The sequence below is a fragment of the Mustelus asterias genome, chromosome 11, assembly GCF_964213995.1.
Source record: "Mustelus asterias chromosome 11, sMusAst1.hap1.1, whole genome shotgun sequence".
In the NCBI taxonomy this organism is placed as follows: domain Eukaryota; kingdom Metazoa; phylum Chordata; class Chondrichthyes; order Carcharhiniformes; family Triakidae; genus Mustelus; species Mustelus asterias.
In genome coordinates, this window is record NC_135811.1 from 80,811,314 (window position 1) to 80,837,394 (window position 26,081).

The 26,081-nt window shown below is 42.5% G+C and overlaps 2 protein-coding genes across 2 annotated transcripts in view; one reads left to right on the forward strand and one right to left on the reverse strand.

The window, feature by feature from the left end:
- Positions 1-26,081, forward strand: part of moto (minamoto) — a 59,986-nt gene that overhangs the window by 20,965 nt on the left and 12,940 nt on the right. Inside the window, exons 5-6 of the mRNA XM_078222949.1 lie at positions 98-2,030; positions 11,845-11,979. Of these exons, the coding sequence (XP_078079075.1) occupies positions 98-2,030; positions 11,845-11,979 (2,068 nt within the window). The remainder of the gene's footprint in view (positions 1-97; positions 2,031-11,844; positions 11,980-26,081) is intronic.
- The window catches only part of ccdc43 (coiled-coil domain containing 43), a 38,900-nt gene continuing 37,497 nt past the window's right edge, over positions 24,679-26,081 (reverse strand). The window contains exon 7 of the transcript XR_013498996.1: positions 24,679-25,579. The gene's annotated coding sequence lies outside the window, so the exon portion shown is untranslated. The remainder of the gene's footprint in view (positions 25,580-26,081) is intronic.

Below are 26,081 nucleotides of genomic sequence, written 5' to 3' on the forward strand. Positions count from 1 at the left end.
CTCCACACAGAACAAAATATATTACATTGCATGTTATCCTTTATGACTATTTTAACTATTGTCTAACCAGTTCTTTGCAACATATATTTTGTTTTAGAAATACCTCCTCTAACTTGTTAAGATCAATATGGTCTTCAACAACGAATAGATATACAGAACATCTCGATCATTCATCTGAGTCTAAGAAGCCAGTAGATGCATCATATTCACAGCCAGTTTTTAACTCCAAAGAATCCATAGCAACGTCTGACAAACCACAGTACCAACAAGATAATCATTTAGTGTCTCAGCAAAAAATAAATATGGAAGATTTTTTAGGATTTGATGACTTGGATCTGACAGAGCAGTGGATGTTTCCTTCAAAGAAAGAAGCTACCGATTGCATTCCTTTTCAGTCTACTGATAGCACCAAGATGAACTTTCAGGAGTTTCCCTATGTGAAGAATTGTTCCAAACTCCAGGTAGGATTACCAGTATCCGTTAGAGAACCAGGAACAGATATACACCTGTATGGCAGAGATGGGGGAGATTATAAAGAAGTTGGTACTCCATCCAGTCAGACATCGACAGAACTGTTTCCTTTCCTGCATAATTCCAGAAATTCTTACAACAGCAATACTGGCAACAGATACATGGAACAATTACATGGCAGTAAATTCAGACAGAACAAATTTGTGAATTTTAACATAGCAGATGGAAAGACTACTACTGATTGTATACCAGAATTGCCAGTGATCGAAATGGATACATGTAGTAGAGTGCCCAAAGGGAAACAAGCACAAAAGGGGTTTGATGAGTTAAATATTGACCAGCATACTTTAAAATACTGTGTAAAATCATCGTCAGGTTTGAGCGAAAAACAGCTTTCAAAGGAAATGGGATTAGGTAATGATTTGGCACAGAAGTGTACATCTGAATGTGGAAGAAATCCACATACGTTTTGCCCAATTAGAAGTGACTTTGAGAAAGCCTTTGAAAAACAACAACATTCTAATTATGATCATTTTTCACAGCAGTCTGAATATGTTCAGCCATTAAATGCACTGCCGGTATCTGTGTATTCTGGAGAGTCTTACCAAAACAGACAATCCTGGACAAAATTGGCTACTTCTGGTTCTGAAACTAACACTACTACTTCATTTGGGAAACCAGACAGCTCATCAGATCTCAGTAATCAAGCATCTCCTGCCTCTAAAATATCATCCCATTCTTTCTGTCCATCTTCTCATCAGTCGTCCATGCCCTTTTCTCAAAATAGTAGTGCTTACTTCCAGAGATCCGCAGGAATTTATGGTCAGGACAACCACTCCAAGGTTTCTAGTAGTGAATTCACATATAATGTGGAACGGGTTCAGCCGGGTACACATGTTGAAGGGCAAAATAAAACTAGTGGAGATATGTACTTTGAATCACCAATTGAGAAGAATTGTCAAAATGGAAAACAAGTAAATGGATTTCATGGGAGTTCATCATCTCAACAATATGTTGCAAACAAATATCCCAGCTATCAAACTAAACAGCAAAACTGCCATTATGATTTGAATGAAGATGTGAAAAAAAAGGACGATGAATTTTCGCAGAGTATGTACAGAGATTTAATAGGTGCCCAATCTTATTATTATAATAATCACAATTCCCAACAAGGAGCTGGAGACAGCAACAGTGTAACAAATTATATGACTCGTTCATCAACTTCTTTTTCAAGTCCCTACATGATGGGTGACTTTAGACGGAACCACAATATTTCACAACTTGGTCCACGTAGTGTTGCTTCAGGAACTAACCTTCAGTTTGGTCACCCTGTTGTTTCATTAATGGATCCCAGTGAGTTATTTCCTTATGAGGAGTTCAGTCACTTGTATCCTCTTTTCAATGACATGTTTTATGGAGATGCATCCCTTTATGGATTTATACCACCCTTTGGATTTCCAAGACCTATGAAAAATCGTAGCGGTCCAGCCAATGAACTTCATATTCGGTTGGAGGAGTGCTATGAACAATGGAGGGCTTTGGAAAAAGAAAGAAAAAAGGTAAATGGATTTGTTGAAGGCATTAAAGCTTAATTACTTTAAGGGGAAGAAAGTCTACGGCAGTACTTTTTATTCTTAGTACTCCTGCTTTTTATGGAAAAAATAATTATCTTGCCATACATTTCTTGACTTTTTTAAAATCCTTAATTTTATTGTCCGCATGAAAACAAAGTTTGAAGAGATCAATTATAAGGAACATCTCAGACTGCCTGAGTTTAAAAAAGCAAAACATGTAATTCGTACTTGCTTGAGAATTGTTCAGGAGCCCTGGAAAATCATAATAAAGGCTGGAAGCACAGGTTCCAGATGAGCATTAACATACATGAGACATGTTTTCCCAAACAAGGTGATTCATTGCTACCAGTATTAACAGGGTGGTGGGTCTGGGTGCAGTTTTACATTTGGGAAAACTGAAAGAATGGATATAACTCGAGATGTTGCTTTTGACACTCTTTGGCTCCATTTCCTGGCTGCAGTTAACCAATTGGCAGTTTCTAGATAAACCCTTAGTACCAGGGAGCAGAGTGAGTGATCAGAAAGACCTGGGGCCTGTTGAGGGGAAAACTGGGAATTCTTGCCCAAAGGCAAAGCAGTCTTCAACACAGCAATCTTGCCTCCTTTTTAATGCTGGGAAACCCAGCTGGCTGAATGAAACTGAAAAAAAAATCTTAACATGCTGGGTGGGATTTTATGGCCTCGCACATCCCAAAACCATAAAATCCCCACCCGAGGTAAATGGATCTTCCCCTTGCCCACTCCGATTCCTGTGGCGGACGGCGCGGTAAAATTCCAGACACTGTCTCAAACTATTCAAATTAGGGAGACGCGTGCTTCCCTTAACACGAGTAGTAGACAGGATTTGAGATTCATTACATTTTAACATTCCACTTAAACCCACCTGTTAGGGGTTTTTAAAAAATCCTCCATCTTTGACCACTCCACCCACTTCATGTCATGCAATCTCCTGGAAGGGGCAATTTCTAAAGAATACTAAGCAATCAAGCAAGGACTAGGAGATTACAGTAACTCCTGAGTATCATTAATGCTAGCTACCCTACCATTGGAATGTCCTCTGTCAAGATATTCCTTTGAAAGTTCTACATGACATTATTACATATATACTTTGGCAATGTGTTCCAAATCTCACCAACTCATTATGAAAAAAACAGAGGAATTAGGAGCAGGAGTAGGCAAATTCAGCCCTTCGAGCCTGTTCCGCCATTCAGTCAGATCGTGGCTGATCTCTCCCTGGTCTTCTCCCCACTTGTCCCCCATATCCCTTTATCTCCTTTTTTATTAGAAATATATCTTATCTCCTTGAAACCATTCAATGATTCAGATTCCACCGTGCTATGGGACAGCAAATACCGCAAATTCACCACCCTGTGCGAGAAGTAGTTCCTCCTCATCTCAGTTTTAAATCTACCGCTTCTTGATTTATACCTGTGACCTCTTGTTCTAGATTGTCCCATAAGAAACATTTGGTCTACATTTACTCTTATCAATCCCTTTTAATATTTTATATACCTCGATCAGATCTGTTTTCATCTTTCTAAATTCCATCAAGTATAAGCCCAAACTGTTCAATCTCTCCTTATACATCAAACCTTTCATCCTCGGAATCAATCTAGTGAACCTCTTCTGAACTGCCTCCAATGCCACTACATCCTTCCTCAAATAAGGAGACCAAAACTGGACTCAATATCCCAGATGTAGTCTCACCAACACCTTTATACAATTGCAACAACACTTCTCTACTTTTATACTCCAGTCCTTTTGCAATAAATGTCAACTTCCCATTTGCCTTCTTTATTACATGCTGCACCTGCATATCAACTTTCTGCAACTCGTGAACATAGACACCCAGATCCCGCTGCCTGGACGTATTTTGAATCTGCTTTCCATTTAGGTAATAATTTGCCTTTCTATTCTTTCTGCCAGAATGGAGAACCTCAGACCTATCTACATTAAACTCCATCTGTCAAATTTTGGTGCATTCTCCTAGCCTATCTATAGCCATTGAAAATCTTTACATCCTCTTCACTGTCTGCTTTCCCACCTATTTTAGTATCCACAAGTTTTGCTATGTTACATTCTATCTCTGCATAAGATTGTAAAGAGTAAATAGGTTGTAAAGAAGTACTTTGTCCTTGAATCTAACTTAACACTTTTGTTTTATTCTCCCACTTCTTATCTAACTCAGCCAGAGCTAGATCTATTTCGTTCATCATTTTAAGGGTCAGTGCATCTTTCCTAATGTTGCACTGCCCCAATGAAAAAATGGATTCCTTGAAACAATACATTAACAACTGACATCCCTAATCTTGAATAACATTTTGATCAGTCTATTCTAGACCAGGGTCTTGTTGTTCCCCACCATATTTAAAGCATGATTTTCTAAATTTGGCTGTGCCCAGCCTTTGTACGATCTCAGTATTGGATTGTTTTATTTTTTTTGTATTGTCTAATTCAACCTAAAAAACATTTGCTTTCTCAATGGCCCTGTTATTTGGCTTGTAGACATTCAATGTTCTATCCACTCTGACCCCAGATCCCCTCCAATCATTCATCAAGAACTTATCCAGCCCTAAATCCATTGCAATTAACATTTGAATTATATCTTCTACATACAAGTGCATTTCCCTATCTAAATTCACCAGAATCAACATTATGCAAGTTGCTATCTTACATATACATTAGCAGACTTGTGAATGGTTCAATTGATATCTTCTTCCAAAACATTTGAAGATGTTGAAGAGGAGCAACTCAATCCCGAGTTCCTGTAGGACTTTGAAATCAATTTGCTAGCACAGTTTTCCCAACTGTTTTCTGTATGGCCCTTTTCTGGAAATCACACTTAACATTATAAACTAGACTGGCGTCAGGCATCAGTTTCATAATTACTTCAAAATAAAAATTAAGATTATTGAGGAACAACCTGTGTTTTCTAAATTTATGCTGGGATTTTCCAATAACTGTCAGTCTCTTCAGATAATCATGCATTACATCCCTAATCTTCTATCACCTTTTCTATAAGTGATATTGAATTAACTGACATAAAATTCCTAAGATCTGATTTTTTTCTGCTTTTTAAATATCAGAACTGAACCCTCCTGTAGGTCATATGATCACAGAACTCAAATAGTATAGCTTTACATATGATCCAGTGGCTCAAAAAGTAAATCTTTCATTTATTTCAACATGTAAATATTACCTGGTCCAGCGGTGAAGTGAACCTTGACAATGAATTACAGTGAAAGCTACAGACACCCCTAAAACAGGCACCTGTTTGAAAAAAAACAGACACCGCTGATGGTTCCCAATAACTTACAATATAAAAAATGCAAACTTCCCCTTGAAACCATAGATACTGACAAATTACGATTATAGTCTACCTTCAATATACGCTTTAAAGCTTAACATAGGGGATATGGAGATGAGTGCAAAGCAGCAGTGTGTTTTAAAAAAACAGTTTTTGTGAGTGTGTGTGGCACTCGCTACCACAAGGATTTATTGAAGCGAATAGAATAGATTCATTTAAGGAAGCAAAGCAAATGTATAAAGGTGAAGGAAATAGAGGATTATAATGGTAGATTTAGATGAGATAAGATTGGAGGAGGCTCAAGTGAAGTATAAACACTGGCCTAGACTGGTTGGGCTGAATGGCTTGTTTCTGTGCAGTAAATCTTATGTAATGGTGTTTGTACCGATTGTGCATAATGACAGATAAAAGCCTTTATCTCTGAGATTCAGTGTTGACATAGCTTTATTACAGGGACAGAGGCATTTATCTTGTTATGGATTCTGGGTAAAAAGACTGAATATTGACAAATCTCCAGAACCTAATGATTTCCAAGACAGTGTGTTAAATAAAGTAGGTGTGGAAATTGGAGATGGAGTCCTGTTTCTCCAAAATTCTTGATTCAAGAATTGTTACCTTTTGATTGGAAAATTCTGAAGGTAACTCTCTAATTAAGAAGGGTTGAAGAGAGAAACCAGGAAATTATAGACTTAGTAGTCTTGTGTTTGTGGGGTAGTTACTAGACAATTAACTGAGTATCTTGGCAAATTGAAATTGATCAAAGAGCCAGCATGAATTTGCAAAGGGTAAGTTATATCTAACCAAACTGGTTGAATTGTTTGAAGAGGTTAATGACATGGAAAGTAAGGGAATGTCTACTGATGTCATTTATATGCACCTCCAAAAGACATTCAACAAGATCATAATCATAGAATCATAAGAAATAGGAGCAAAAGTAGGCCATTTGTCCCATTAAGCTTGCTTCATGGCTGATCTGATTGTGACCTTAACTTCACTTTCCTGCCTGTTCCCCAAAACCCTTGACTCCAATGTCAATCAAAACATCTGTCCAGCTCAGCCTTGAATATATTTAATGACCAGGTCTCCACTGCTCTCTGTGGAAGTGAATTCTACAGATTAAAGACCCTCAGAAGAAATTTGTCTCCATCTTCATATTAAATGGGAAACCCTTTACTTTTAAACTCTGTCCCCCTGGTTCTAGATTCCCCCACGATTCAGGGTTTCATCAGAGAGGCTGTTGGGGAACAAAATAATGGAATTGGAGGCAAATTGCAAATTAGTTGGACATTGCAAATTAGTTTGAAGACTGAGGACACGGATAATGATTATGAACGCCATTTGGTTGAATATAACTTCTGACCTCCCCCCAGGAATCCTCCGCAGCTTGAACTTTTCACTATACAATATTTATCAATGACTTCTCTGAAGGGATAGAGAGTCCCTGTTCAAGTTCACTGATGATATTAGCTGACACAGTGAGTAGCATGGGGAATGGAACATTGCAAAGGGGCATTGATAGATTAAGTGATTTGACAAAACTTACAGATGGGTTTCGACTTTGGGAAATGAGGGCATCTGCTCCGAACAAAGGAAGATCGATCAGAGTATTTTTTTAAATTGTAAGAAGCTAGAAAGCGGAGGAACAAAGATATTTAGGATCCACGTACAGAATTTACCACAATCTAGTTGACAGGTGGCTGTAAAAGAAAAAGATGGAGGTTATGTTACAGTTGTATATAGTTATGGTTTGATGGCATCTGGAGCACTGCATTCAGTTCTCGGTAGCGCCGCTCTGTATTGATGTACTGAATTCGGAGGAATGCAGAAATTTACCAAAACGATACCAAGGTTAAAAGAATTAAATTATGAAGAAAGGTTGCATAGACTTAGCTAATAGTTCCTTAATTGTAGAACATTAGAGTGATCTCATTGCATAATTTAAGATTATTAAAGAATTTAATAGGCTATAGAGAAATTATTTCCTTTGGTTAAAGTTATGTCCCCTTGTTCTAAAATTCTTCAAGTTGAAGCTTAGCCAGTCAGGGATGATATCAGGAAGCACTTCTTTGCACAAATGATAGTGCAAATCTGGAACTCTTTCCCTTAGCAGAATCAATTGATAAATCAAAACAGAAATGGATAAGTTCTTAGAAATACTTTTAAGGGTTATGGATTAATTTAAGGGTTACTTTTAAAAGATGGATATATGGAGATCAGTCTTTATCTAATTGGAGTCGGACTAATGGGGTGAATGGCCTACTCTGTTCACAAGTAATGTCAGCCTTATAGTATTACTTTCTGGAACTAGTTAACCATGTGGTATCTCTATCAGGGTGACTGAGGATTTCTGTGCAAACAATATCAACATTTTTAAAAAACTAAATAAATTGATGGCGAGACTTATTTTTCTGAAAACAAAAGTACTCGTAGGCATTTTTTTCACTTTATTACATTATCACAATATATTAAAGAAATGAATCAACTTTTTCTCCAAGTAGAGAAGAATGACTGAATATATTATCTTTAGTTTATGGATATTCATTGAATTGTTTTGTTTATGGGCAGAAAGTTTTGGTACTGTTGTATATTGGATCGCCAGATGTAAAAATAAAGGAAAACCAGACAAGGAGGACTGTGTGTCAACAAAGCAGTCCATCCGAATTTCTGTCTTTTTGTTTAAATAGATGGAAAATCAGATGGGCTCGATGCAATCCTCCCCTCAGGAGATCTAATACAACAAGGCCACAAAACGCAAGACAAATCCAATATAGCCAAATACCATCCAGTAGCCTACTCTCGATCATCAGCAAACTGATGGAAGGTGTCAAGCTCAGCAATAACCTGCCCATTGACACACAGTTTGGGTTCCAGCTGGGCCGCTCAGCTCTTGACCTTTTGTAGCCTTTTGCAGCCTTTTGTCCATGCATGGACAAAACAGCTGAACAGAAGAGGTGAGGTGAAAATGACTGCACTTGACATCAACGCAGCATTTGATCGAGTGTGATATCAAGGAGCCCAAGCAAAACCAGGTCAGTGGGAATCAGGAACACACACAATTCTACTAGCACAAAGCAAGATAGTTGTAGTTGTTGGATATCAATCATCTGAGTCCCAGGACAGTGCTGCTGAAGTGCTTCAGGGTAGTTAGTAACCTAGACCCAAACATCTTCAGAGTCTCCATCAATGAACTTCCCTCCATAAGGTCAGAAGTGGGGATGTTTGCTGATGTTCAGAACTATTCACGACTCAAGTACTGAAGCAGTCCATGTCCATATGCAGCAAGCCTGGACAATATCCAGGCTTGAGCTGATATGTGGCAAGTAACATTTGTGCCACAAAAGCGACAGGTAATAACTATCACCAGCAAGAGAGAATCTAACTATCTCCCCTTGACATGCATTAGTATTACTATCGCTGAATCCTCAACTATCAGCATCCTGGGGGTTACCATTGATCAGAAACTGGACTAGTCATATAAATACAATGGCTGCAAGAGCAGGTCAGAGACTAGGAATCCTGTAGTGAGTAACTCACCTCCTAACCTCAGCCTATTCACCATCTACAAGGCGGTAGTTGGTGCATCCACTTGCCTGGATTAATGCAGCTCCAACAACACTCGAAGCTTGACCGAATCCAGGGAAAAGCAGCCTGCTTGATTGATACCCCATCCACCACCTTAAACATTCTCTCCCTCGAGCACAGTGGCAGCAGTGTGTAGTACCTACAAGATGCACTGAGGCAATTCATGAAGGCTTGTTCAACAGCACTTTCCAAACTCCTCTCTATTACCTTGGGGACAAGGGCAGCAGACACATGGGGTGAAATTTTACCACCACTTTACACCCATTTTGCAGTGGGAAAATGCCATAAAGTCGGGCGTAAAGCGGCTGGCGCAAATGGAGCTTGTTTTCGCAACCGGCACAATTTTACAACACCCGGATTTTCAGCGCAGTCAGCCTCTTGCTGGAAAGGATGGGGGGGTGGGGGCTGGTTAATTTTATTTAAATTTATTAAAACAGGGTTTTGAATGTGTTTTGCGAGCCCGGCTCTCAATCGTCTGGGCTCGCTTGCCTTTATGACCTCGCTGGGAGAGGTTCGCTCCAGCAAGGAAAACACCTGCTCCCCATGAATGGGGTGGAGATGCCGGCGTTGGACTGGGGTAAACACAGTAAGAAGTTTAACAACACCAGGTTAAAGTCCAACAGGTTTATTTGGTAGCAAAAGCCACACAAGCTTTCGAAGCTCTAAGCCCCTTCTTCAGGTGAGTGTGGGAACAGTTGTGTTGGCCTCACTGGTGCAACTGGAGGCCATTGAGGCCCCCCAGAGAGGCCAAGGGCAAGCTGGGTGTGCCCCTTGGGCAGTGCCAGACTGGCATTACCAACCTGGCACCTGGGCAATGCCTGCTGGGCAGTATCAGGAGGCAGGGCCATGGGGCAATGCCACGGAGCGGAGCCTGTGGGTGGGACCTTTGAGGTGAGGAGTCTGTGGGGGAAGGGAGACCCGTTGCCACTCTACATGCAATCGATTGTGGGGGGTGCAGGGGCGTGATCGGACATGGCGGCAGTGGCTGCATCTCGGGCTGTGGGCCCATGCAATTGCAGGGGAGGGGGTGCTGGTTGCCTGCTGTAACCGGGGCCTGACAGCTCTCTCTCTGCATCAGAGGTCTGCACATGCACAATACCTCCCTCTACAGGCTGTTGGGCACATTAAACCCCGCCCATTGTCTTCTGTAACGAGACACGGACTTGCCCAAAATTTTAAAGACAGAGTGCATAGGTTTGGGCCTGAAAACACACCCAAAAAGCGGATCTGGAACTCTCACAATTTCATGCCCTCCTGATACTTCAAAAAAAAGCTCCTAAAATTCCATCCATGGGATCACCACCACCTTCCCCTGCAAGCTACACACTATCACAACTTAAATTGCTATTCTTTCACTATTGCTGGGTTAAAATCTTGGAATTCCCTAGCAGCACTGTAGATGTACCTACACCAAATGGACCAAGTGGTTCAAGAATGCACCTTCTCAAGTCAATTAGAGATGAGCAATTAAAAGCTGGCCTAGCCAGGGACGCACTCATGCTGTGAAATATTTTTTTTAAAGTACAGGAATAATGAAATGAGTTGCATAGTCTCCACCTAGATTTATTCCAGTAGCTACATAGCCAACAAGGAGATAAATGCTTCACTTTAAACATTTGTTTAAACATTACTTTTGAAATAGTGCAAATTTGCTGCACTATTTCAAAATATGCTTCCCAGTGGAGTTTGTTTTGTATTACCATCAGTTTTATGACAAGTGAGGTGGATTTTCATTTGGTGTAAATCAGGATACTTTCACCTCAAATTGTACCATATTTCCATTATAGTACACACCTGTCATTGTAAGATGTTTTGCTTGCATAGTTTTGACATTTTTTATAAATACTCTATTTCATCCTTTTGTCCATGGTTGTGTTTTACTTTGTATATTGCAGTATAATCTGAATTATGATTTAATGTATCTTTATTCCGATGGATGGATTTTATCAATGCTGTTTAATCAATTTTTAAATCATTGTTTAAAATCCACAGATCTGAATGTTTTTGGTGTGTATTAGTGAAATTTACAGCATAAGTAAAATTGATTCTTGTTTATTTTATTCTCTCTCTTTTGTCATGACAAAAGAACAGGAATCTAATTTTCCCAGACTCAATCTGACGCAGAGCATGTTGGCGTAAGTCAGAAATTTGGGGACTTGTGTCCAAGTCATATTCTGCCTGATTTTCCTACGGGCATTCTTGGGATGGAATAAACACGCCTCATTGCAGAAATTTGTCGTCCATGTTATTTTATATTCGTTGTCCATGCCAAATTTTACAAGTTCTGACAAAGTTGTAGATTAATTCTTGCCTGTATTGGACATATTGCAGGGAAACATTTCTTGGTAATTCTTAAAGCTAGTTTGTTGTTTGATTTGCTATTGAAGCCTACTTTTTTGACAATTAGTTCATTTCCTTTGCATTAAACATCTGGAATACTTGTATTCTATTCCCCTCCATAATTATGCCCTTTTTAAATGTACTTGTCAAGAGAGATTTTTTGCTGAAAATGACATTTTTCCTATTTCAAGCACATAATGCCAGAATCTCAAATCGGGTAGCACAGTCAGACTGAAGGTCATTGTATTTTGCTTCAACATCATGCCTCAGCCTAAAATCAGAAATACCCTTTAATATGCGAGTGCAATATTTTATAATCTCCCACACGGGCTAACTAGAGCCCAAAATAGCACAACTTTTACATAATTTATAAAAGAATAGACTTGATAGGTTTTTTTGCCTCGTATTTTTCAGTTGTGTCATTGTCATATTGTATGGGTGTCAGGTTTCTGGTTTGACAATTCAGTAAAGACGTCTGCTAAATTGTCACCTGAAAATGTTTTTTTCTTTGTAAAGTTAATCTTGTCAACTGGTATTCCTTATGATGATTTTCCCCTTCTCCCCTTTAAGACTGAAGCAGCACTTGCCCGGAACTACCCAGGAAAGAGAGTGACCAGTTCAAATAATACACCCATTCCCAGGCTACCATCAAACCCTTCCCGGGTTGATCGTTTGATTGTTGATCAACTGCGTGAACAAGCAAGAGTATGTTTCAATTACAGCTGGTAGATTGGTTAATTGACGATATTTCGTAACTCTTCTGTTTATCTGCTTAGGTGTAATTCAGACATTTTCTATTTAAAATTTGTGTTGCTTTTCAAACTTTAGTTACATATAGACCAAAGTAGATTTATCATTAATTGACCATAGTTGTCACAAATCTACTACTATTTATGTACACAGTTTATTATGCACATAGTTATTGTAATATTCCTTAACCATTGGAATGTTTTATTGTTTGGCAGTTAGTAGCTTTTTAACTAATTGCTAACAAAATAGTAACTAATTCAGAATTGAGCTAACCAGGAAAATAGAGAACTAAGTAATGGGACAAAGATAAATGATTTTTAATTCCTGATTGTTTTTCTCCCTTTAAGATAAGGGATGTCAGTGCTAGGAATAAGACATTTTGATATTAAACTCTTCAAACTCAGGCCGCACAGGCAAATACAGAAAATAAACTGTGCTCTGCCTTGCTCAAACAACGGGACGCGTTCTGAGGCTTTCTGCCAGGCAGAAATGGGAAAAATACCATTCCAAAAATTGGAGGGAAACAATTAGCACCTTTCTTCTGTTGGTGATATAATGGCATCATTTTCCTGCGGTGCTCAGATTAGACAACTCAAGTAGCCACCTGACACAGTGGTAGGCTAATAACTTTATACAAATCAGGGTCCTATATTTAAAGAAGCATGCACCCGCAGGCAAAAATGGTGACCTCGATCCCACGTCCGCCCGCTGGCAGGTTTTAGGCAGTGAGGGAGTGTGAAATAGAAGGAACAGGCTTCTCTCTAAGCTTACACCCACCCTGACCTTGCAATCATTTTACAATGGCGCAGGCAAGGCCTTAGATTGGCTTTGCCCCAATTGCGGCCCTTAAGTGGTCAATTATTGGCCATTTAAGGGATGTTTCCTGCCTGGTCTCAATTTGTAGGCTGCTGGGAGGATTTCCCTGGTGTGGGGGAAGTCCAAAAATGAATGGGCTTAGGCCTTGACTGTGGGTGGGGTGGGATGGGGGAGAGGGGGAAGGTCACTTTCCCTCTTCCCTTATCTCCCCATCTCGGAGTCCCGAAACCCCAAAAACATATTTGTCATCCAATCCTGGGACTTTAGTCTCGGGCATCCCCTTAAGCTTCCTTGTCTGTCCACTGCAACTCTTATCATTTCAGTGACTAGAGAGATGATTAGCCAGCAAGTTCTCTATGCTGAGACTTCTTCCCAAGCAAGTGGCGGAGGTCCTGCCCACTGACCATTGACACTCATTTGAGTATGAAATGACTGCAGGACAGAGTGGGCAGGGATATTTTTACCTGCCAACATTTTGGAAAATGGGAAGCCCGTCGTCCAAAATATTCAAGCCAGTGAGTACATTTGTTGAAATTGAGTAATGTGGAAGTGTTTGCAACTCCAGTACTGAATATTGTAGAGATTTTCTGAAGGTTTTTGTTAGCCTACCAGGAAGGTGTGTTTAAGACATACAAATGGGATTAACTTTAAGAACCCAATTACGCAAAGAAGAGGAGCAGCAGCAGGAAGACAAGCATGCTGGATCTGCAGCAGTTGCTATAAGCGTACCACACATGAGGGTGTTTGTATGGAAGTAACCCTGCCCTTCATATACATTCTGTAGACGAGTTAGAAGGAGCTCACCAGTGGATCGTATTTAAGAAGGCTCAGGTTCTCCCATCAAAAAGTAGACCACGTGCAACAGAAGCTATGACCTTCTTTGACATCTCATCACTCTGTCAGTAGCAATCAAAGTATTAGTTGCCTTCAATTTTTATTGCTTTATTTTCCTTCAGGCTGCATCAGGTTCATGGCATATGTTAGCCTGACAGTTACACATACCTGCATAGAACAACAGATGCCAGTATTTACCCATAAATGCCACTAGTCAACATGACACAGCAATGTGATTTGCAACAATTGCCAGGTTCCAATTGCAAGTTATTATTCTGCACTCATATAGCAACTAAGGAACCAGCACATGAGCCAGGACCTTTTACAAACAGCAAGGGATGCTATTCTCTAAATGTTCCACTGGTGTGTGACCTTCATCTACAGAGTATGCTGGTGTGTACATGGTTCTCTGGTAGCAGACAGAGTGCATTTATCCTAAATTGGGCCAATAATTCCACATTTTTGACCAAGCACAGAAATTAGAGGTTAAGGATTACCAGTTGTGGGCAGAGTAAAAGGATTATAAAAAAAACTACCCAACAGCCATGAACTCTAGCGGCAAGCTGGAACTGATAGCCATGGAAGTATAGCGGTATTAATTGCAGAATAATTGTACCCTTGTTACTCCTATTTTGATTTTGGATGTGCTCTTACCTAATGTATTGCTTCTATGTGGTATTATTTTTAAGATGTGATGGCAGGTCTGATGATGCTAAGATTATGGCCTTGAGGTGCTTGTAGTTGGCAAACGCTGGCTTCGAAGGGCCAACTGGAGACTAATCTCTTGGCTGGTTCTGGATAGTCTGGCTCAGCTTGCCTTTGATGCTTCATAGCAAGCATTGGTTTCTCTGTGGAAGCGGACAGACTATCATCCTGAGAGAATATCAGCATGTGCCCCTCCCATCGAGCCACTGCCAGTTCCATTTGCCTCTGGAACTGCACATCTAGTGATCAGCGGACAAATTAATCCTCAAACTCCCAAAAGTTCAATCACTGGGGCAACCAATGAGTGAAAAGTTGCCGCTATGTAGAAGAGATAGAATCTGTCAGCTTCTCAAGTCACATTCTTTCTCACCCTTACTGCTGCTCTAACTCCTCCGAGCTGCATAAGATAGTGGCCAGGATTTTCCGCTCCTGTTAGCACTGGGCGGATTCAGTGATGGGAGCAGAAAATATTGTGAGACGTTCAAAGTTATGTTTACACTGGCGTGAAAGCTTGCCATGATTGTCCCCTCCCCCATTAGTGGCGGGCTGGGTTTCCCGCCATTGAATGTCAAGAACATCATTATAATACACTTTCATCTCATTATTAGGCCCATAAGCCGGAATCATACCCCTCCCACCCCTGGTCAGATAATCAATCCATGGTGGCATGATGTCAGAATAGCGCAAATCACAACTGGCTTCAAAAGGTGTGCACCTGGCGATCATTCCCCAAGGGGAACTTGGAGGTTAGCGCAGTGATCGTGGAGTGGCTCAGATATTAAGAGGGCTGTCTTGGGGGAGCAGCTCTGACTTGGGGGTAACCAGCCTTTGACTCGGGTGAGCAGGCTTTGATGTGAAGGAGACCGGGATAGCACTGGAAGGTTACCGGAAGCCTAGTCAGGGAAGACCGGGGAGCTGACTGCAGAGGACTGCAAGGTACTGGTGGGAAGACTTCAGGAGATCAGGAGGGGAAGACTAAGGTACCAAGGAATTACTCTGGGATACCAGGGGGAAGACTCCAGGGGCCTAGGTGAGGGAGACCATGATAATACTGGAAGGGTGTGGGGGGAGACTAGGGGGTTGACTGCAAGAAGAACTGTCAAGTGTGAAAAGTACCTTTCCTGAGGTTTTCTTCCACTTCTGGGCAACAGGCTTCTTGGAAGGACCTCACAGAGAGAAGGGAAGATGGGTGGATAGTCATCATAGACTGATGGTTCAACTGGAATCTTGGGACGGGAGTTTCTGGAGATGGCATGTTGACCAGGGCAATGCTAATGGAAAGACAGTGATCATTAACCTGTTGCAGCTGAGACTGTTCAGCTGTCACTCAGTTAACGTGCATGCAGTTTAACTACTCACAATTATACCCACTCGAGCACCATTTATGCCATTGATTGCTGCTGAGCAGTTAACCCTTGGCTCACTGACTTCCAAGATTGCTGATTGCCATGGTGTGGCTGCAACATTGGCCAACAGGGAAAACAAATACATTCCCTTATACAGTTGGCAATGACACCGTCTGAGCAGAGCACTCCTCACCCACGGCTGAATGCTGATGTGAGTACTGACATGTACCAATCAGAGACCAGGTTGAGCACAAGGGCCGAAGGGCCTGTTCCTGTGTTGTAATTTTCTTTGTTCTTTGAAGGCCTTGGAGTTAAGCTTGGGACAATGTCTGTGCCTGCGATCAGGATGCATTAGAGTGGCCAGCACTGTGACCACTCAGTCATGAGGTGTGAGGCAAGGATAGTGTGTGCCTTGTCCAACCAAGATGCGAATGAAGGACTGGGCATCAATGTGGTAGCCAGGACACGAGTCAGTGGGCTTCGAGAGGCAGCTTCAGACAATGAATGGATGAAGAGCTGTCTTTAGGAGACGAATGCTAACTGTCAAGTCTCTCTTTGATACTGCAGTGAGGAGAATGTACGAAACCCGAAGCCTGGTGAACTTGCTCATTCTTCTCGCTCATAGGCAGGAGAGAAGATGACAATGGAGGCATCTGGCTCACCAAAGGCAGGGGCACAACCATGAAGAGGAAGGGGTGGCAGGGCATACTCTGCACGCAGAGGATGAACCCCAGAAAGCCGTTGCTCGGAGGTATCTCGCCAGGGTGTACCGATGGCACCTAACATACCTGCAGATGTTTGAGAATCAATGTTGCTGAAGACTCTGCATATCCATGGAGCTGGTTGGTCACATCTACCACCTTCTGCAGGATTTGATGCCATGGGAATTGGAGGGCACCCACCAATGGTGTTGCTGAAAGTAACAATAGAGCTCAATTTTCATGCCAGTGGCTCCTTTCAGGGCTCCATAGGGGAACTCTTGTGGCATTTGCAAGCCTCCACACACAAGTGCATCTAGGAGGTGATGGACACAATCTTCGCAAGGGCACACAAACTTCGTCCATTTTGACTAGGATCAGGCAAGCCAGGTTGCAAAAACAATGGGCTTTGCACAAATTTGGCTTGCCACAGGTGCAGGATGCCATCAACTGCACTCACATGGTACTCAGATCTCTGGGGTGTCAAACAGTGAACTGTAAGAGCTTCCACTCATTGAATGTTCAACTGGTCAGCAAACACATCCTCCACATTTGTGCTCAATTCTTAGGGAGTATGCATGACTCCTACATTCTGAGCCTCACTCAGATCCCTAATATGTTTCAGGGTCCACAGGGCTGCTGGTTTGGCTGTTCAGGGACACGGGCTACCCACTGGGGAGGTAGCCGGTGATTCCTATGCAGAGGCCACAAGTGCAGCTACAACAAAGGTTGTAATGCATCGTGGTTGCTTGTTGCTCCCTGCCCAACCTGTTGCTACAACAGGGAAAGGAACTGCCTGAGAGATGGAGTAGCACATTTCCTCCAATGAGGAGGATGACAATAGAGGGGACGAGGCTGGGGAAGTCCTCGAGGGAGAGGATGTCGGCCATGAAGCAATGGTGATGTCCAGACAAGGCTGACGAGCTTGGGATGTGCTCATTGACACTAGATTAATGGAGGGTGATGAGGAGATCCAGTGAGGACATCCCATTATCTTCACATGCCTTCTGTGAGCACTGCTCTCCTGTCTGACTGATGTGATAAGGCTCCTCCATGGGGATGCAGTAGTTTCTCATAGTCTAGTATTGCAGGAAGCTGGTGATAACTTGCAGTTGGGATAGTGCATAGATCCTCACAGAGCTTCTGTGAATGTCTGATTACTGTTTGGCTGGTGGCAGCTTGCTTGCTCTCAGTGACTTGGTCATATCATAGCAATGCAGCAGGGAACTGAAAGTTTCACCTCTCCTGATCTTACTATTATCCTTTGTGAACTGTACTCTTGAGGTTCTGTGCCACTAGAGGCTGAGGCATATGGGATAGGGGAGCCATCTGCTGCTCAAAGGTGCAGTCTATGACTGGAACAAGTGACACCAGCCCTTTACAATTTGGTAGACATCCTCATTCCCTACAAAAAACATTGAGCACATGGTTCTTGCCATTATCTATATATTAATGTTACAACAACTTCAGTTAAGGAGCACATGTGGTTAAATGCCAAAATCCAAAAGTTGTTAGCTGTGTTGTGCCCCTCTGCCGTTAGCTTTGCCAAAAAGATATTTGGCTGCCTTCCTCATAATTGCCTAGCATTAAATGTCATGAAGTCGCTATATTTGGATAAAATTTGCCACAGGAAAGTTAAATCTTGTCATTGCAAGCTTAAATCCCTTTTAATGATGTGTGGTTATTAAATACTGTCAGTCAGCTTCTGGGACTGAAATTAAATGATTGCAAACGTGAAGTCTCATTCTTTCAGGCATTTCAGGAGACTTTAAAACTTTCTTTTTTTGCTTTTCCTTGCTGTCTCTATTTAGTCAATCTTTACTTCTTTCTCTGTTTCACTTTCTATAACTGATTTGACATTGAATTTATCCACTCTTTATACATCCTTTTTAGTTCTTCCACTATTCATTTTTCACTGTTGGATAGGAGACACACAGTTTACTATAGAGGATTGGAGAATAGCCAATGTTGTTCCTTTGTTTAAGAAGGGTAGCAAGAATAATCCCGGTAATTACAGGCCGGTGAGCCTTACATCAGTGGTAGGGAAATTATTGGAGAGGATTCTTCGAGACAGGATTTATTCCCACTTGGAAATAAGTGGACGTATTAGTGAGAGGCAACATGGTTTTGTGAAGGGGAGGTCATGCCTCACGAACTTGATCGAGTTTTTCGAGGAAGTGACGAAGATGATTGAGGGTAGGGCAGTGGATGTTGGCTACATGGACTTCAGTAAGGCCTTTGACAAGGTCCCTCATGGCAGACTGGTGCAGAAGGTGAAGTCGCATGGGATCAACGGTGAGCTGGCAAGGTGGATTCAAAACTGGCTCGGTCAAAGAAGACAGAGGGTAGCAGTGGAATGGTGCGTTTCTGAATGGTGTTCCAAGTGAACCAAGTGAAAATGGTGAACAAGTGGTGTTCCTCAGGGATCAGTGCTGGGACCTTTGCTGTTTGTAATATATATCAATGATTTGGAGGAAAATATAACTGGTTAGTAAGTTTGCGAACGACACAAAGGTTGGTGGATTTGTGGACAGCGATGAGGACCATCAGAGGATACAGCAGAATATAGATCAGTTGGAGATTTGGGCGGAGAGATGGCAGATGGAGTTTAATCTGGACAAATGTGAGGTAATGCATTTTGGAAGGTCTAATACAGATAGGAAATATACAGTAAATGGCAGAACCCTTAGGAGTATTGATAGGCAAAGGGATCTGGGTGTACAGGTACACAGGTCACTGAAAGTGGCAATGCAGGTGGAGAAGGTAGTCAAGAAGGCATACGGCATGCTTGCCTTCATCGGCCGGGGTATTGAGTTTAAAAATTGGCAAGTCATGTTGACGCTTTATAGAACCTTAGTGAGGCCGCTCTTGGAATATAGCGTTCAATTCTGGTCGCCACGCTACCAGAAAGATATGGAGGCTTTGGAGCGGGTACAGAAAAGATTTACCAGGACGTTGCCTGGTATGGAGGGCATTAGCTATGAGGAGAGGTTGGAGAAACTTGGTTTGTTCTCACTGGAGCGATGGAGGTTGAGGGGAGACCTGATAGAAGTCTACAAAATTATGAGAGGCATGGACAGAGTGGATAGTCAGAAGCTTTTTCCCAGGGTGGAAGAGTCAATTACTAGGTGGCATAGGTTTAAGGTGCGAGGGGCAAGTTTTAAGAGATGTACGAGGCAGATTTTTTACACAGAGAGTGCCTGGAACTCGTTGCCGGGGGAGGTAGTGGAAGCGGATACGGTAGTGACTTTTAAGAGGTGTCTTGACAAGTACATGATTGAGATGGGAATAGAGGGATATGGTCCCCGGAAGCGTAGGGGGTTTTAGCTAAGTCAGGCAGCATGGTCGGTGCAGGCTTGGAGGGCCAAAGGGCCTGTTCCTGTGCTGTAATTTTCTTTGTTCTTTGTTCTATACTGTGCTTTCAGATGCCCTGTTTCTCCCACCACGCCATTATCGAATTGCACTTCAAGCAATTTGCGATGCAATTTTTAAAAATTAAGTGTACACCATACACCAACAAGCTTAACTAATGGTAGACATCTTTACATGTCCACTACAACAGAATCTAGGGCAATGAGACTGGCATATATAGAATCTGATATTTTTCACCTCAAGTGTTAAAAGAAGTAGGTGACGAAATTGCTGGTCTTTCTAATGTCTCTTGATTTAGATGAAGAAATAAATAGCCATTCGTCCAAATTTACAAGTGACACAAATGTCTGAATTTTTGTAAAGACGGAGAGGGTCTTGTGCTAGCCAAATTTACTCTGGAGACCCACTTCCGGAAGTTCTGTCCTTGAACCTAGCACACACAATTCTTTTTAACACTGCAGACAAATCCAATTTTCCTTACTGGGATGTCTGAAACATTTTTTTGGCTTTAAATCATTCAAGAGAAGGTCTAAAGTTGCCTGGGTGTTTTGGAGTGATGAGATAGATAGATATTTTTAGATATATGCAGAGGAGATGAGGTACCCTTTAGAAGAGACCTAGTACCTTTTGACATTGTAAAATGTAGACATAAATCTGTGTAAAAAGTGGACAAACTCATTGAACTGTCCAGGCATTTCAATCTCCTGGCCTTTAAATGTTTTTTTAAAATTCTGAAATTTAAAATTGTCAGTGCTTGGTATTTCACTCTGTTGACATAAACCTGAGGGCAGGGTTATCGTAATATGATTTGTGTTGCCTAACTGTTTTCACAGTGGATTGCCTGTCAGTTGACCGTTTGAATGACACTTCCAAGTCATCATAAATGTAGGGCTATGAAGACAAATGCTTGTTTTTACAAAGGATTAAGCATTTGAATGAAATATTTGGTTTATAAGGCATTTTATAGTTAAAGGAATGCAAATTAAGTGAATGGTTTTGTCAAGAGTTTTTATTAAAATAAAGTCTGCAATAGACAATTACAGAACATTATTTTAGTTCATCCCAGCATGGCTTCTGAGGTCTGTCCATGGTGGATACCAGGTGAGTTGGCAGGGAAGGTGTATGGGCCCAGGGTAGTGGGTGAATAGTGGCTTGAATTGGCACTAAGTTGTCATAAGGACTATAAAGGGCCACAGGGGTGATACAAATTAGCAGCAGGGGTAGGTCATTCAACCCCTGAAATCTGCTGTGCCCCATGTTCCATTAACCCTCGATGACCTTTGATTCCCTTGTGAGTCAGAATCTATTTACATCTGCCTTAAAAATATTCATTGACCCTGCTTCCATTGCTCTCCAGGAAAGAGAGTTCCAAAGATTCATGACCGTCTAACAGAAAAGTTATTTTCATCTCCATCTTAAATGGGTATTTTTAAACTGCATCCACTACTTCTAGTCTCTCCCACAAAGTAAAACATCCTTTCAGCATCCACCTTGTCAGATCACCTCAAGATCTTGTATGTTTCTTTAGGAACATTCCTAAATCTTCTAAACTATAATGGATACAACCCAACCAGTCCAATCTTTCCTCATAAGATAACCCACTCCCCAAACCCCAGGTATCAGTTGAGCGAACTTCCTCTAAACCACTTCTAATGCATGTCCTTCCTTAAATAAGGAGATCAAAACTGTACACAATACTCTAGAGGTGATCTCAGCAATGTCCTGTGCAACTATAACAAAACACCCCATCTTTTATATTCCATTCCTCTCGCAATAAATGGCAACATTCCATTTGTCTTCCTAACCATTTGCCACTAACTTTTAGAATCATAGACGAATCATTGAATTCCTACAGTGCAGAAGGAGGCTATTCATCCCATCGAGTCTGCACCAATCACAATCTCACCCAGGCCCTATCCCCGTAACCCTTTATATTAACCCTGCTAGATCCCTTGACACTAAGTGACAATTTAGCATGGCCAATCAACCTAACCCACACATTTTTTAAGGAACAGTTGTTAGGGCTGCAGGATAGGCATGTGCCTGTAAAAAAAGGATAGGAAGGGTAGGATTTGAGAACCGTGGATAACCAGAGAAATTGAGGGATTGGTCAAAAAGAAAAGAGAGGCGTACGTTAGATCCAGGAAGCTAAAATCGGAGGGAGCTCTGGAGGAGTACAAAGAAAGTAGGAAAGAACTCAAACGAGGAATTAGAAGGGCAAAAAGGGGTCACGAAATGTCCTTGGCAGACAGGATTAAGGAGAATCCCAAGGCATTTTATCCATACGTTAGGAACAAAAGGGTTGTCAAGGAAAAAATCGGACCTCTCGGAGACAAAAGTGGAGAATTATGCTTAGAGCCCAAAGAAGTAGGGGAGATCCTAAATGAATATTTTGCGTCGGTATTCACAAAGGAGAGGGATGTGTTGACTGGGAGTGTCTCGGAGGGGAGTGTTGACCCGTTAGAGAAAATCTCCATTACAAGGGAGGAAATGTTAGGTTTTTTTAGGGAATATGAAGACTGACAAATCCCAGGGCCTGATGGAATCTATCCAAGGCTGCTCAGGGAGACGAGAGATGAAATCGCTGGGCCTCTGACGCAAATCTTTGTCTCGTCGCTGGACACAGGTGAGGTCCCAGAGGATTGGAGGATAGCTAATGTGGTCCCGTTATTTAAGAAGGGTAGGAAGGATAACCCAGGAAATTATAGGCCGGTGAGCTTGACGTCTGTGGTGTAGTTGTTGGAGAGGATTCTTAGAGATAGGATGTATGCGCATTTAGAAAGGAATAAACTCATTAACGATAGTCAGCATGGTTTTGTGAGAGGGAGGTCATGCCTCACTAACCTGGTGGAGTTTTTTGAAGAAGTGACTAGAATGGTTGACGAGGGAAGGGCCGTGGATGTCGTCTATATGGACTTTAGTAAAGCATTTGACAAAGTCCCTCATGGTAGGCTGGTGCAAAAGGTTGGATCTCATGGGATAAAGGGGGAGGTGGCTAGATGGGTGGAGAACTGGCTTGGTCACAGAAGACAGAGGGTGGTAGTGGAAGGGTCTTTTTCCGGCTGGATGCCTGTGACTAGTGGTGTTCCGCAGGGCTCTGTATTGGGACCTCTGCTGTTTGTGATTTTTATAAACGATATGGAAGAAGGTGTAACTGGGGTGATCAGTAAATTTGCAGACTACACGAAAATGGCTGGACTTGCAGATAGTGAGGAACATTGTCAGAGGCTACAGAAGGATATAGATAGGCTGGAAATTTGGGCAAAGAAATGAGTTCAATCCAGATAAATGCGAAGTGATGCATTTTGGTAGAACTAACGTAGGGGGGAGCTATACGATAAATGGCAGAACCATAAAGGGTGTAGATACGCAGAGGGACCTGGGTGTGCAAGTCCACAGATCCTTGAAGGTGACGTCACAGGTGGAGAAGGTGGTGAAGAAGGCATATGGCATGCTTGCCTTTCTCAGACGGGGCATAGAGTATAAAAGTTGGGGTCTGATGTTGCAGTTGTATAGAACGTTGGTTCGGCCGCATTTGGAATACTGCATCCAGTTCTGGTCGCCGCACTACCAGAAGGATGTGGAGACTTTGGAGAGAGTGCAGAGGAGGTTTACCAGGATGTTGCCTGGTATGGAGGGGCTTAGTTATGAGGAGAGATTGGGTAAACTGGGGTTGTTCTCACTGGAAAGACGGAGGATGAGGGGTGACCTAATAGAGGTGTATAAAATTTTGAAAGGCATAGATAGGGTGAACGGTGGGAAGCTTTTTCCCAGGTCGGTGGTTACGTTCACGAGGGGTCATGGGTTCAAGGTAAGGGGGAGGAGGTTTAACACGGATATCAGAAGGACGTATTTTACACAGAGGGTGGTGGGGGCCTGGAATGCGCTGCCGGGCAAGGTGGTGGAGGCAGACACACTGGGAACGTTTAAGACTTATCTAGATAGCCACATGAACGGAGTGGGAATGGAGGGATACAAAAGAATGGTCTAGTTTGGACCAGGGAGCGGCGTGGGCTTGGAGGGCTGCAGGGCCTGTTCCTGTGCTGTATTGTTCTTTGTTCTTTTGTTCTATTATTAGAGTGTAGGAGGAAACTGGTGCACCCAGAAGAAACCCACACAGACACAGGGAAAAGATGCAAAATCCACACAGACGAGCCGGGAGTCGAACCCAGGTCCTTCGCGTGGTGAGGCAGCAGAGCTAGCCACTGTGCCACCGTGCCGCCCCAATGAATTTCCTAATTCATGTACCAGGACACTCATATCTCTTTATCTGAGTATTGCAATCTCTCAATTTAAATAACTTGCTTCTATTTTGTTCTCCCTGCCAAATTGGACAAGTTCACATATTCCCAAATTCTATTCCCCCTTGGTTGGCATAAGGCCTATCAAGAGCCATGAGGGCAGATACGGGGGCCGAGGGGCTATAAAATACCACAGGGTGGAGGGGGAACATAGGGGCTATAAAGTACCATGGTAGAAGGGTAGGAGGACATAGGATGGCATGTATGGGGGCTGGGGGCAGATGCAGTGGCAGAGTGCGAGCTGGAGGGCTGTTCTTTGTTTCCCCTTACAGATCATTGAGATAGGCCTTTCACATAGCCCGTCTCTGCACCTGGCACCCTCTGTGGCTGTCTGAGCTCTTTCCAGAGGTGCAGGCACAAATCCAGCACACACACCCCACGCCCCATCCACTGTGACAACCTCCAAAACAAAACATTCAATCATCCGGGACACTTTCTCCGAGTCATGTTTGCTGAGTTGGGACTATTCATGACGAGTGGCAGAGAAAATGTAAGCCTATGATCGATAGTGTTGCCTCTTACCTGCCACACAGTCTGTTTTAACCCTTATACGGTGAACAAATAACTACGAGTAGACGTCTTATACCAATATTTACTTAATCACCCCCACCCAACCAACGATAAGTTATCTTACAGGAAAATACTAAAGTTCAAGTCCAATACAAGACCTTGACTTAACTTTGCGTGACTGGCAAGTACCCAAGCAGATATTGGCCTTTATCTGTGCGCTTATATCGGTAGTCGTCTGCATAGTCTGGTCCTTTGGTCTGGTCTGGCGCTCTGGTCTTCCTTCCTTCCTTCTCGGGTGTGGTGGCTGTCCTCATGCTGGTCATCGCTGGCGATGGTCACTATTGTTGTAGCCCGTTCATCGGGTCAGAGAGAGAGAGAGCTTGTTTTGTTGTGCAGCAGCTTTTATCCCTCCCTGGTTTCGTATCCTTTTGGGCAGTCTCCTGATTCTTGTCAATCAATCGATCAGGGCTTGATCACCCTGATCGATAAGAGTCCAATCAGGTGCTGCCACACCGATCTCTGGGTGTGTACCCAACGGCCATGCCTGTTGGTGCTGGAGGCACATAGAGTTCACATCTTCCCCCCCCCCCCAAACGACGCCCTCATGTCTGGTACACAACCCAGTGTGACCAGAAAGTCTCTCTCATCCTGGAGATGAAGCAACCCAGTGTGACCAGAAAGTCTCTTTCATCCTGGAGATGAAACATATCCTGTTTATTCACTCGTCAGGGTTGCAGCCTGTTTGTCTCTGTCTTTAGGTTGCAGCCTGTCGTTTTAGTTCTTGCTCAATTGTCCCAGAGTGCTTTACAAATCGCCATTTTAGATGGCCTGTTTGGCCACAATAGCATAGTAAGCAGTTTGCAAACGGATGTTGATAGATGAAGTGAGTCGGTAAAAATGTCAATCGGAGTTCAATATGAGGAAGTGTGAGGTCACGCACTTTGGACCTAACGAAGCCAGATCGTAGTATTTTCTAAAGAACATAAGAACATAAGAAATAGGAGCAGGAGTAGGCCATCTGGCCCTTCGAGCCTGCCCCGCCATTCAACAAGATCATGGCTGATCTGAAGCGAATCAGTTCCACTTACCCGCCTGCTCCCCATATCCCCTAATTCCCTTATCGATCAGAAAACTATCTACCCGTGATTTAAACATATTCAACGAGGAAGCCTCCACCACTTCAATGGGCAGAGAATTCCAGAGATTCACTACCCTCTGAGAGAAGAAGTTCCCCCTCAACTCTGTTCTGAACCGGCCCCCCCTTATTTTGAGGCTGTGCCCTCTAGTTCTGGTTTCCCTTCTAAGTGGAAAGAATCTCTCCACCTCTACCCTATCCAACCCCTTCATTATCTTAAAGGGTCAGAAATTTGAATTTGTTGAAGAGCAGAGGGATTTAGAAGTCTGTACAGAAATTACTAAAAACAGACAGTTTAGAAAAATAATTAAAAAGGCTAATAGAATGTTCCCCTTCAATT